The 13,820-nt window shown below is 47.4% G+C and overlaps 1 protein-coding gene across 5 annotated transcripts in view; it reads right to left on the reverse strand.

Annotated features, from left to right (window-relative positions):
- The window catches only part of LOC148453488 (uncharacterized), a 47,001-nt gene that overhangs the window by 19,673 nt on the left and 13,508 nt on the right, over positions 1-13,820 (reverse strand). For 4 of the 5 annotated variants that reach the window (XM_088462063.1, XM_088462061.1, XM_088462062.1 and 1 more), the window contains exon 3: positions 6,902-7,020. In XM_088462063.1, the coding sequence (XP_088318189.1) occupies positions 6,902-6,965 (64 nt within the window). In that variant the 5' untranslated portion in view covers positions 6,966-7,020. Of the gene's footprint in view, positions 1-6,901; positions 7,021-13,820 lie in introns of those variants that run through there. The other variant, XM_088462065.1, reaches the window with a different exon arrangement.

Raw genomic sequence — 13,820 nt, forward strand, 5'->3', positions numbered from 1 at the left:
AAGTTGGTCTAGTGTGTGGCAGCTTTACAGAGCAATCTCTCCTCATTGAGAGAGCCCATAGAGCCCTACGTCCTAAGCCTAAAGATGGTGATCCACCTGGAGATGTCATTCTAAATTTTTTGTCATTCAAAACTAAGGATCTGATTGTCCCCGTTAGTAGGCAGTCGCCTCATATTTTTTTTTAAAATAGTGATTTGCAGATTTTTCAGGACTTAGCACCCTCTACCATCCTCAAAGGCCGGGACCTGCGGGAAGTCACCAAGGCCCTACGGGACAATGGCTATAAATACAAGTGGGGCTTCCCTTTCCGTTTGATTGTGGATGTCGGAGAGCGTTCGATGTCGGTACGAGACCCTGAAGAGGGTAAAGAACTCATACATAGGCTGAAGATTACTGTCTCTGCTCTGCCTCCCTTTTCTCGTAGTCAAGATATCTCTCCTACTTGAAATCTATATATGTTACATATGGTACCACTGATCCTTCATTTGCACTGCCCTTTCTGTAGTTTACTACTGTTAATTTTTGATTTCAGGGTTATCTGACATTGGGCCTGATTCAGAGCCGTTCGCTATTTGTGGTCGTTCGTTCAAAAACAAGGGGTGGCTATTCAAATGATCCGTTCGCAAATTGCAGTCTGTTCACACCTCTAAGTCTGAACGAGCGAGCAAAACATACGCTCGTTTATTTGATAAAAACGCCCCCTGGCCGCACGCACCATACGTCATGTCCGCTATTTATTAGATTAATCGAGTACATCGTACAGCTTATGAACTGCTCGCTATTCTTGTGGTTGGTGTTTTCAACCGCTATTTTGCGAGCAGTTCTGAGTTAAAAAAAACCAAGTGACGTGGTCAATGACGCTGCTGTATTAATTATGCACTCCCTTAAAACGCCCGTTTTGACCTTTAAGCACGCCTGCGTTCGGATCTCCACTCCCCGTTTTCAAGCACCTTCCCCTGTTACCACCCACATACGCCTCAAAATAGGCCCACATGTCACTCAAAATAGCAGGCACTCGCTATATTGCGTACCAACGATTTTCGGCCGCACTGACTGGTTCGTGCATGCGTACTAAAAACTGTACGCATGCGCAGATGTGCGAACATCGCTCGGAACGAGCGTACTGCCGCTAGCGAGTGGCTCTGAATGAGGGCCATTATCTCCTTTCCATAATGTTTTATGGCCATTTCTTGAGTTTAGTTTGAAATGTTATAGGTATAGTGACCTATTATATGGGTCATATTTGTTTTAATGTTTCCAAGTGGCCGGTATTTAGACCGTCCTTCTCTGCCAACCCCCTTGCGCTTAGTGGGACTAGTGAGAGTTCCTCTGTAGCTTTTCTCTCTCACTTTATTTAACTTTAATTTTATTAGTTGATCTCCCAAATTTCCGAGCCCATTGGATCCATTCCTCTTACTGAGACGGATCTTTCCTTTTTCCCCTAAAGGGCTCTTCTACTGTGAACCTTGATCTCCCTGTTGGGGAATGATCTGTCCTCATTCCCTAACCACCAATTCATTTTTATTTTATTTAATTTTATTTCTTTTTCACCCGACACCAGGCAGCATTATTATTGATTGTTTTATTTGTGGTCTACTGTTTACCCCTTGTTTCCTCCATAATGCCTATGACCGTGCTCTCGCTTAATGTGAAAGGCCTCAACACTCCTCAAAAATGCTCACTTATGTACAAAACGATTAGTGCTCATCGGGGGGGACTTTATTTTCTTACAAGAGACTCATTTTAAAAAAGGCGGTCATCCTCCATTAATATCTCGTAGATTTCCAATTGTTGAATATTCTTCATACTCTACTAAAATAAATGGGGTATGGGGTAGCCATATTGGTTCGCTCCTCTCCAAATTTTTTCTACTAAAAGTGACACTGAGGGACGCTATATCATATTGGCCACCAAATTGTAACCTTAGTTAATTTATATGCTCCTCACACAGGTCAAGCGGGATTTTTCCGTGCGCTCTTCTCTGATTTCCAAAAGACGCGCAGAGGTATGGTAATTCTAGGATGGGATTTCAACACTATTTTATCTCCCGAGTTAGATAGATCAGGTGCACGTAGCGCTTTTGCTCAACGTCATCCATAAGGTGCTTTGCGTAGACACATGGCCGAGGTTTGTCTCTTCGACACATGGCGGGCGCGTCACCCATCCTCTCGGGATTACACTTTCTACTCGCATCCTCATGGATCCTGTTCTCGCATTGGTATGTTAATGGGTTGTAGTGAGGTTTTAAAGACTCTGACTAATGTAGATTTGGTTTCTAATGTATGGTCAGATCATTCTATAGTAGTAGCACAGTTTGACCCCTTCCAATCTCATAGAGGCCGTCCCTCATGGCGACTGAGTGAAGCGCTTCTTCGTATCCCTAAATTTAAAGAGTATCTCCGGGCTCAGATTGAGGATTATTTTCAACTGAATATTACCCCAGATGTTCGTTTCCCCACAGTTTGGGAAGCACACAAAGCAGTAGTGCGAGGCGCAGTGATTAAATACGCTTCCCACAGAAAGAAACAAAACGCTGAAAAGATTGTTGAACTTAACGCCAAGTTAGAAGAGCTTGGAGCGTGTTCATCAATCTCCCCACTCTCATTCTGTATATGCCCAAATCCAGGCCGTACGAGGGGATCTCCAGCCCTTACTGGCTGAACAGACAGAGATCTCTTAGATGGTTGAATCAGAGATTTTATGAGAAAGGAAATAAATCCGATACGTTGTTAGCGGCTCGCTTGCGTGCTAAACGAGCAACCCAAACAATTACATCCATTAGGAATAAAAAGGGTACTATTAGCTATGATCCAGTAATTATTGAGTCTGTCTATTCTTTCTACAAATCCCTGTACAACCTGCAGATGGTGACCACATACCTGCACCACATTCGCTTCATTTACAGGCCTATTTAGATTCTTGTAACCTCCCCAAACTCAATAGTTCCTGTATATCTAAAATTAATTCCCCAATTTCAATTGAAGAACTAGCCAGCGCCCTGAACAGCCAAAAACCTCCTAAAGCCCCTGGCGCAGACGGTCTTCCTGCGTCTTACTACAAACCTTTCTCAGGTGCATTGTCGTCACATTTCTTCATACTTTTTAATAAGATAATACAGGGGAAAGTTTTCATACAGACACCCTTAAATCGGTTATTATTGTAATTCCAAAGCCACAAAAAGACCCTACCTGTTGTGCTAATTACCGACCAATCTCTTTGATTAACACTGACCTTAAATTGTTCGCTAAAATACTGGCCAATAGACTTAATGTGTACCGTCAGCAGCTCAGTGATACAGATCACAAGCTCTGGACAATACTCGGCGTACAGTTAATCTGATCACATACAGTATATTAATAGATTTAAAACACCTGCAGTATTGTTATCATTGGACGCAGAGAAAGCCTTTGATAGGCTGTCCTGGCCCTTTATGTTCCAGGCGTTACAGGCGTATGGTCTCAGTGGTGGTCTCCTGCAGGCAGTACGAGCATTGTATATCAATCCAACTGCAATAGTATCTACTAATGGGCTCTCATCCCCGACATTCAGTATAAATAATGGAACCAGACAGGGCTGCCCCCTCTCCCCCTTACTTTACGCCTTAAGCATCGAACCCCTGGCGGCCAAGATTCGGGAAGACCCTGATATCAAAGGCATCTCTATTCTAAATAAGGAATAGAAACTATCACTATATGCGGACGACGTATTGCGGACTCTTTCCTCTCCCCTGACCTCACTTCCCAATTTGGAGGCTGAAGTAGCCTTGTACGGTACATATTCGGGGTATAAAATAAATGGATCAAAATCGGAGGCATTGGCACCTCACCTTTCCCCTTCCGCTTCTAACTTACTGGAACTTAATTTTGGTTATCTCTGGCGACCGAAGTCTCTTCCTTACCTTGGTATCCAGATAACCAAACTGTATGACCAGTTGTATGCTGCTAACTATATCCCTATCTTACAATCTATCAAAGCGGATTTGGCCAGATGGGCTCCCCGCTGTGTTTCCTGGACTGGACGTATCAATTCTATCAAAATGAATGTTTTACCCAGACGGCTTTATTTATTCCAAACGATCCCAATGGCTATACCGACTAAATTTCTATGCACCATTCAGTCGCTATGTGGTACTTTCATTTGGCAGGGTAAAAAACCTCGTACTCGCAGAGTTTGTCTGGCTAAGTCCTCTATTAACGGGGTTTTAGGCCTCCCTATCTTTGAACATTATTATTTTGCTGCACAGCTTAGCCACATTATGTCTTGGCATCTAAACCCTGGACATAAGAAATGGGTGGATTTTGAAAGCGATTTGATTGAGGACCAGAGGGTGGGTTTTCTCCCATGGCTCCCCCCACATCTGAGACCAGAGGGTGGGTTTCCACCCATGGCTCCCTCCACATCTGAGACCAGAGGGTGGGTTTCCTCCCTTGGCTCCCTCCACATCGGAGATCAGAGAGTGGGTTTTCTCCCATGGCTCCCTCCACATCTGAGACCAGAGGGTGGGTTTTCTCCCATGGCTCCCTCCACATCTGAGACCAGAGGGTGGGTTTTCTCCCATGCTCCCTCCACATCTGAGACCAGAGGGTGGGTTTTCTCCCATGGCTCCCTCCACATCTGAGACCAGAGGGTGGGTTTTCTCTCATGGCTCCCCCCACATCTGAGACCAAAGGGTGGGTTTCCTCCCAAGGCTCCCTCCACATCTGAGACCAGAGGGTGGGTTTTCTCCCATGGCTCCCTCCACATCTGAGACCAGAGGGTGGGTTTTCTCCCATGGCTCCCTCCACATCTGAGACCAGAGGGTGGGTTTTCTCCCATGGCTCCCTCCACATCTGAGACCAGAGGGTGGGTTTTCTCCCATGGCTCCCTCCACATCTGAGACCTTACGGTGGGTTTTCTCCCATGGCTCCCTCCACATCTGAGACCAGAGGGTGGGTTTTCTCCCATGGCTCCCTCCACATCTGAGACCAGAGGGTGGGTTTTCTCCCATGGCTCCCTCCACATCTGAGACCAGCCTCAGTGCACTTTGAGTATTTGGGACAGAGTGAATAAACGATTAGACTTAGCCTCGTACCCATCCCCCTTGACACCCCTTTGGAGACACCCTCAGTTCCCTTTGGGTTGTGTAGGTCCTTACTCGCGCCCCTGGATAGCGGTGGGTATCACTAGAGTATTACATGTTGTTGGGGATTTTGCACCTCACACTTTTGAGGAACTGTGGGAAAAATATGGCTTGCAACCAAATTACTATTTTGCATATTTACAGATAATTAATTTTATGAATTCCCTCAGTAAATCACGATCCTTCAGGGAACTCAGCTCCTTTGAGCGACTCTGTACTTACAACCCTGGTCGTAAAGGCGCTATTTCTATTCTATATTCTCTAGTAGCTGGGTCCCCACTGAATTCAAAGAGCCATTTGAAATAACATGGGAGACTGATCTGGGTAGGAATCTAGATGATGAGGAGTGGTCAGATATTCGTCAGTTGGTCTCTAAGACGTCCATTAACACCAACCTTAAAGAAACTGCTTATAAACTTTATACCAGATGGTACATGGCCCCTGAAAAACTTCATTCCATCTCCCCATTGACCTCAGACCTTTGTTGGCGTCAGTGTGGACATAAAGGCTCCTATTTCCACATTTGGTGGGGACTGTCCGCTGATTTCAACGTACTGGGATGAAGTTTTATCGCTTCTAGGCAAGATCTTCAATTCTGCGCTAATTAAGGATCCATTACATGTCTTGCTATGTACACCATTTCCTGACACTTCTAAACCCTACAACAGACTATGTGGTCATGTATTTAACGCTGCTAAAATTCTGATTGCAATTAACTGGAAAAAAATATATTCACCCCCCATTCCCGCATTACTCAACAGAATCTGGTACACTGCTTCCATGGAATATATCACTGCTCTCCTCCATGACAAAATGCCAACATTTCATGAAGTATGGGACCCCTGGTACTCTCACTTTAATAGGTCACTTCCAGGTCTAGTTTTACCTTCATTTGGAATTCTTGGAACCCCTTTTATTTATTTTCTGTATTTATTTCTTTCCTTTTTTTTTTCCAACTCCGCTGCCTGGTGTGTCCCCCCCGTTATATCCGTTTTCTCTTAATTATATATTTTAGATGCTATTATTGTTGTTGTTTTTTTTTTCTGTTTAATTTTTTTAATACCAAAAACAAGAAAATATGGTAGTTTTGCTTCTATAACTGCTTTGTTTCTTTTTTATGGCTGTATATTATTATTTTTCTTTCTTTTTGTATTTACCTGTTATCTACTTTTAATAAATAAAGAGATTAAAAAAATTAGTCGCTGCGTCCGTTCTTTCGACAGGAGAGCGCTCTGCGTGTCTGGGGACCCGCTGTGTCTGCGGCAGCTTAGACTTACACATAAGGCTGATGGCCGCCTGATCTGCGTTCCGGGTCTATGGTTTTGTGCGAGAGCGGCAGATGCGAGATGATGTCAGTGGGCATCGCTAAGCGCTGGACGGCGAGTGACTCATTAGCATATTATCACAAATAACCGTGAGAGATGGCAGCTGTGTCAGAGTCAGGCCCAATATACGTTCCAGGCTGCCATGGTATTCCTGTACCTCTAGTCAGGGGACCATGGTGTAAACCGTATATTACTGTATATATCATTGTGTTAGACAAGTCATAGTCTCCCCTCCCTATGGTGCAGAGAACATGGGTGTAATAAAGGGCAGGGTGTTGCGGCCAGTCGCTATCGCAGCACCACACAGACATCACACATAGAACGGAATTAGAAAGAAGAGAACGGTATCGGAACAGCAATTGCTAATACAGAAAAAGGAATCCCATAAAACCACGTCTGTAATAAAAAGTGAGGTGCGAGTCCCAGTAACGGCTGATAGAATAAATTCCCAACATACCGAAGAAGAATAGATCAAGGTCGAATTCCCCGTCATCGCGCCCTTGTAGAACTGCCTCCGCCATCTTTCACGGACGTCCATATGAAATTGCACACGTGACTCACACGGACATCACAGCGCTGAGTGAGAGACAATAAACAGCGCTCAGTATCCGCTCCCTGAGATTGCCTCAACGTGTAAGAGTGTAGACCCCAATAATACATGGCAACTAATCAGGAGTGTAGACCCCAATAATACATGGCAGCCAATCAGGAGTGTAGACCCCAATAATACATGGCAACCAATCAGGAGTGTAGACCCCCTATAAGACATGGCAGCCAATCAGGAGTGTAGACCCCCTATAAGACATGGCAGCCAATCAGGAGTGTAGACCCCCTATAATACATGGCAGCCAATCAGGAGTGTAGACCCCAATAATACATGGCAAATAAATCAGGAGTGTAGACCCCAATAATACATGGCAGCCAATCAGGAGTGTAGACCCCCTATAATACATGGCAGCCAATCAGGAGTGTAGACCCCAATAATACATGGCAGCCAATCAGGAGTGTAGACCCCAATAATACATGGCAGGTGTAGACCCCTATAATACATGGCAACTAATCAGGAGTGTAGACCCCAATAATACATGGCAGCCAATCAGGAGTGTAGACCCCAATAATACATGGCAGCCAATCAGGAGTGTAGACCCCAATAATACATGGCAAGCAATCAGGAGTGTAGACCCCAATAATACATGGCAGCCAATCAGGAGTGTAGACCCCCTATAATACATGGCAGCCAATCAGGAGTGTAGACCCCAATAATACATGGCAGCCAATCAGGAGTGTAGACCCCAATAATACATGGCAGGTGTAGACCCCTATAATACATGGCAACTAATCAGGAGTGTAGACCCCAATAATACATGGCAGCCAATCAGGAGTGTAGACCCCAATAATACATGGCAGCCAATCAGGAGTGTAGACCCCAATAATACATGGCAGCCAATCAGGAGTGTAGACCCCAATAATACATGGCAAATAAATAAGGAGTGTAGACCCCAATAATACAAGGCAGCCAATCAGGAGTGTAGACCCCAATAATACATGGCAGCTAATTAGGTGTAGACCCCTATAATACATGGCAGCCAATCAGGAGTGTATACCCCAATAATACATGGCAGCCAATCAGGAGTGTAGACCCCAATAATACATGGCAGCCAATCAGGAGTGTAGACCCCAATAATACATGGCAGCCAATTAGGTGTAGACCCCAATAATACATGGCAGCCAATCAGGAGTGTAGACCCCAATAATACATGGCAGCCAATCAGGAGTGTAGACCCCAATAATACATGGCAGCCAATCAGGAGTGTAGACCCCAATAATACATGGCAGCCAATCAGGAGTGTAGACCCCTATAATACATGGCAGCCAATCAGGAGTGTAGACCCCTATAATACATGGCAGCCAATCAGGCGTTAGCTGCCATTATCCCAGTGTCGGCAAGGATCTGGCTGCTGTGCGGCACTGGGTACATACATGCAGCGGGCAATGACGGGCATCTGATTAATGATGGGGATATTACTTTAGCACAATGTGAGACAGCGGCCGCCAGTCAGATGCTTTAAGTTTAATGATCTGTGAAAACAGCCGGAGGGGGGCGGGATGGGGGCAGCACCTATTCGTGTAGGCCTGGGCAACCTGGCTTTCCAGCTATTGTGAACCTACAAGTCCCAGCATACCCTCCCATTGTTCATGTCACATCTGAGGCTGAAGTGTTGGAAGCTGTGGATCTGTGGATCTGGGTTGCAGGAGGGGCCTGGATATATGTTCTCTTCATCCACAGATCTTGGGTGTTGACGAGACCTGGGCAACGGCGCGGAGTCTAACCCACAGGGTGGTGTTTGCCAGTGACCCCTCCAAGCGGGATGTGGGCTTAGCTGCACCCTGCAGGCAGGTCGGGGTCCTTTGACCAGGTACCCAAGCCCTGCGGGAATAGAGACACAAACACCAGTGGCCCTGAGATGGTGCGCCTAACACGAGGCACGAGAGTACGGGGGGGGTCTCCTTAAAGGATAAAACCCCTTGAGGGGGAATACCGGGCTGAGCCGCTGCTATTGGAGTACTTTTCCACTGGTAGCGTAGTGACGCTCTGTTTGCACTGGAGGTATGCAGGTAATGGGAACACACTGCAGCACAGGAGATTGCTGGAAAAGCTAAGAGCACACAGGTGGAGATGGTAACACACTGCAGCACAGGAGATTGCTGGTAATGATTAGAGCATACAGGCGGAGGTGGTAACACACTGCAGCACAGGAGATTGCTGGTAATGATTAGAGCACACAGGTGGAGGTGGTAACACACTGCAGCACAGGAGATTGCTGGTAATCATTAGAGCACACAGGTGGAGGTGGTAACACACTGCAGCACAGGAGATTGCTGGTAATGCTTAGAGCACACAGGTGGAGATGGTAACACACTGCAGCACAGGAGATTGCTGGTAATGATTAGAGCACACAGGCGGAGGTGGTAACACACTGCAGCACAGGAGATTGCTGGTAATGATTAGAGCACACAGGTGGAGGTGGTAACACACTGCAGCACAGGAGATTGCTGGTAATGATTAGAGCACACAGGTGGAGGTGGTAACACACTGCAGCACAGGAGATCGCTGGTAATGATTAGAGCACACAGGTGGAGATGGTAACACTGCAGCACAGGAGATCGCTGGTAATGATTAGAGCACACAGGCGGAGGTGGTAACACACTGCAGCACAGGAGATCGCTGGTAATGATTAGAGCACACAGGTGGAGGTGGTAACACACTGCAGCACAGGAGATTGCTGGTAATGATTAGAGCACACAGGCGGAGGTGGTAACACACTGCAGCACAGGAGATTGCTGGTAATGATTAGAGCACACAGGTGGAGGTGGTAACACTGCAGCACAGGAGATCGCTGGTAATGCTTAGAGCACACAGGTGGAGATGGTAACACACTGCAGCACAGGAGATTGCTGGTAATGCTTAGAGCACACAGGTGGAGGTGGTAACACACTGCAGCACAGGAGATTGCTGGTAATGCTTAGAGCACACAGGTGGAGGTGGTAACACACTGCAGCACAGGAGATTGCTGGTAATGCTTAGAGCACACAGGTGGAGATGGTAACACACTGCAGCACAGGAGATTGCTGGTAATGCTTAGAGCACACAGGCGGAGGTGGTAACACACTGCAGCACAGGAGATTGCTGGTAATCATTAGAGCACACAGGCGGAGATGGTAACACTGCAGCACAGGAGATTGCTGGTAATGATTAGAGCACACAGGTGGAGGTGGTAACACTGCAGCACAGGAGATTGCTGGTAATGCTTAGAGCACACAGGTGCAGGTGGTAACACACTGCAGCACAGGAGATTGCTGGTAATGCTTAGAGCACACAGGTGGAGATGGTAACACACTGCAGCACAGGAGATTGCTGGTAATGCTTAGAGCACACAGGCGGAGGTGGTAACACACTGCAGCACAGGAGATTGCTGGTTATGCTTAGAGCACACAGGCGGAGGTGGTAACACACTGCAGCACAGGAGATTGCTGGTTATGCTTAGAGCACACAGGTGGAGATGGTAACACTGCAGCACAGGAGATTGCTGGTAATGCTTAGAGCACACAGGTGGAGATGGTAACACTGCAGCACAGGAGATTGCTGGTAATGATTAGAGCATACAGGCGGAGATGGTAACACTGCAGCACAGGAGATTGCTGGTAATGCTTAGAGCACACAGGCGGAGGTGGTAACACACTGCAGCACAGGAGATTGCTGGTAATGATTAGAGCACACAGGTGCAGGTGGTAACACACTGCAGCACAGGAGATTGCTGGTAATGCTTAGAGCACACAGGCGGAGGTGGTAACACACTGCAGCACAGGAGATTGCTGGTAATGCTTAGAGCACACAGGCGGAGGTGGTAACACTGCAGCACAGGAGATTGCTGGTAATGCTTAGAGCACACAGGTGGAGATGGTAACACTGCAGCACAGGAGATTGCTGGTAATGCTTATAGCACACAGGCGGAGGTGGTAACACTGCAGCACAGGAGATTGCTGGTAATGATTAGAGCACACAGGTGGAGGTGGTAACACACTGCAGCACAGGAGATTGCTGGTTATGCTTATAGCACACAGGCGGAGGTGGTAACACTGCAGCACAGGAGATTGCTGGTAATGCTTAGAGCACACAGGCGGAGGTGGTAACACTGCAGCACAGGAGATTGCTGGTAATGCTTAGAGCACACAGGTGGAGATGGTAACACTGCAGCACAGGAGATTGCTGGTAATGCTTATAGCACACAGGCGGAGGTGGTAACACTGCAGCACAGGAGATTGCTGGTAATGATTAGAGCACACAGGTGGAGGTGGTAACACACTGCAGCACAGGAGATTGCTGGTTATGCTTATAGCACACAGGCGGAGGTGGTAACACTGCAGCACAGGAGATTGCTGGTAATGCTTAGAGCACACAGGTGGAGGTGGTAACACACTGCAGCACAGGAGATTGCTGGTAATGATTAGAGCACACAGGTGGAGATGGTAACACTGCAGCACAGGAGATCGCTGGTAATGCTTAGAGCACACAGGTGGAGATGGTAACACACTGCAGCACAGGAGATTGCTGGAGATGCTTAGAGCACACAGGCGGAGATGGTAACACACTGCAGCACAGGAGATTGCTGGTTATGCTTAGAGCACACAGGCGGAGGTGGTAACACTGCAGCACAGGAGATCGCTGGTAATGATTAGAGCACACAGGTGGAGATGGTAACACTGCAGCACAGGAGATTGCTGGTAATGATTAGAGCACACAGGTGGAGATGGTAACACACTGCAGCACAGGAGATTGCTGGTAATGATTAGAGCACACAGGTGGAGGTGGTAACACACTGCAGCACAGGAGATTGCTGGTAATGATTAGAGCACACAGGTGGAGGTGGTAACACACTGCAGCACAGGAGATTGCTGGTAATGATTAGAGCACACAGGTGGAGGTGGTAACACACTGCAGCACAGGAGATTGCTGGTAATGCTTAGAGCACACAGGTGGAGGTGGTAACACACTGCAGCACAGGAGATTGCTGGTAATGATTAGAGCACACAGGCGGAGGTGGTAACACTGCAGCACAGGAGATCGCTGGTAATGATTAGAGCACACAGGTGGAGATGGTAACACTGCAGCACAGGAGATTTCTGGTAATGCTTAGAGCACACAGGTGGAGATGGTAACACACTGCAGCACAGGAGATTGCTGGTAATGCTTAGAGCACACAGGTGGAGGTGGTAACACACTGCAGCACAGGAGATTGCTGGTAATGATTAGAGCACACAGGCGGAGATGGTAACACACTGCAGCACAGGAGATTGCTGGTAATGCTTAGAGCACACAGGTGGAGATGGTAACACTGCAGCACAGGAGATTGCTGGTAATGATTAGAGCACACAGGCGGAGGTGGTAACACACTGCATCAGCCACGAGATAGCACAGGAACCTGGATCGGGAACTCACTAACTAGGAGACAACCGTTGTTCAGGCAACTTCCTGCAGAGTGAGAGCCAAATAAATACCCATAGGAACCCTATGATAGGTGCACAGCATCAGCTGACTAATCACCTATCTCGGACAGGAAGTACTGTCACATGGGCAGACTGTCATGGCGGCGCCCATGTCAGGAACTCCGATCCCCGGCACCAGACCACCCTGTATGCGGGGAGAATACTCAGCTCCTCCCCCGCTGCCGCGCTAGCCGCCCCGGGATGTCAGAGGAAGTCGGCGGGACGGTAAGGAAGTGCTGATTCATGGCTGAGCCCTGACAGTTCAGCTGATAAGCATGCTGGGACTTGTAGTTTCACAACAGCTGGAGAGAGACACAGGCGGGCGAGGCCTGTACCTAGTGTAATAATTTAATATTAATAAAAGTGCCAGTTTCATGCACGCTTAGTAAAATACAAAGCACTCCGTTATACCAGAAGATACACTGTATAGTATATAAATAAAGGATATCACCCAGAAATTAAAGATATATCAAAACCTCTGTAAGCACTCACGAGCAGGGCCCTCTATCCTCTTGTGCTTCTCCTTACTTATATAGCGCTCCAACTAGGCTGTTTCAGCGGGACGCCGCGCCCTGCCCTAGTTCTAAAGGGCAGAAAGCACCCTGCCCCCCAGCGCGGCGCGGCCCCCCGCAGAGACAGCCTGCGGGTTCTGTCCCCATCCTCGCCCGCAGTGTCCCGTTGGTGGGAAAAACGGTGGTGCAGCGGTCACCGGCGGTTAATGGATTCCAGGCGCATGCGCCCGGCATCCATTCACAGTGACCGCAGCGCTTGGGGGCAGACCGGAAGTGCTGTGCACGCCCCCAAGAGTGACAAAAAAGGGATGCATCAAAAATTATACACCCCCTTTTCATTGGCCACACACCCTTTTCGGGAGCACGCAGATATGCCGTTTCGCTAGGTCTGGCGCTAGAGTGAACACTGTTATACTTTCATCTACTCCTCACTCGGGCACCTAACACTTGGTTGCTTATATGAGTGCTATGAGGACTAATAAAGCAATGTTCTTGTTCTGCACTGTATTGTACTGTACGTCACTGATTTGTCTATGTACTGTACGTCACTGGTTTGTCTATGTAATGTACGTCCCTGGTCACTGATTTGTCTATGTACTGTACGTCACTGGTTTGTCTATGTACTGTCCGTCACTGGTCACTGGTTTTTCTATGTACTATACGTCACTGGTCACTGGTTTGTCTATGTACTATACGTCACTGGTCACTGATTTGTCTATGTACTGTACGTCCCTGGTCACTGATTTGTCTATGTACTGTACGTCACTGGTCACTGATATGTCTATGTACTGTACGTCACTGATTTGTCTATGTACTGTA

The sequence above is a fragment of the Taudactylus pleione genome, unplaced genomic scaffold, assembly GCF_031769625.1.
Source record: "Taudactylus pleione unplaced genomic scaffold, aTauple2 ptg001142l, whole genome shotgun sequence".
In the NCBI taxonomy this organism is placed as follows: Eukaryota; Metazoa; Chordata; class Amphibia; order Anura; family Myobatrachidae; genus Taudactylus; species Taudactylus pleione.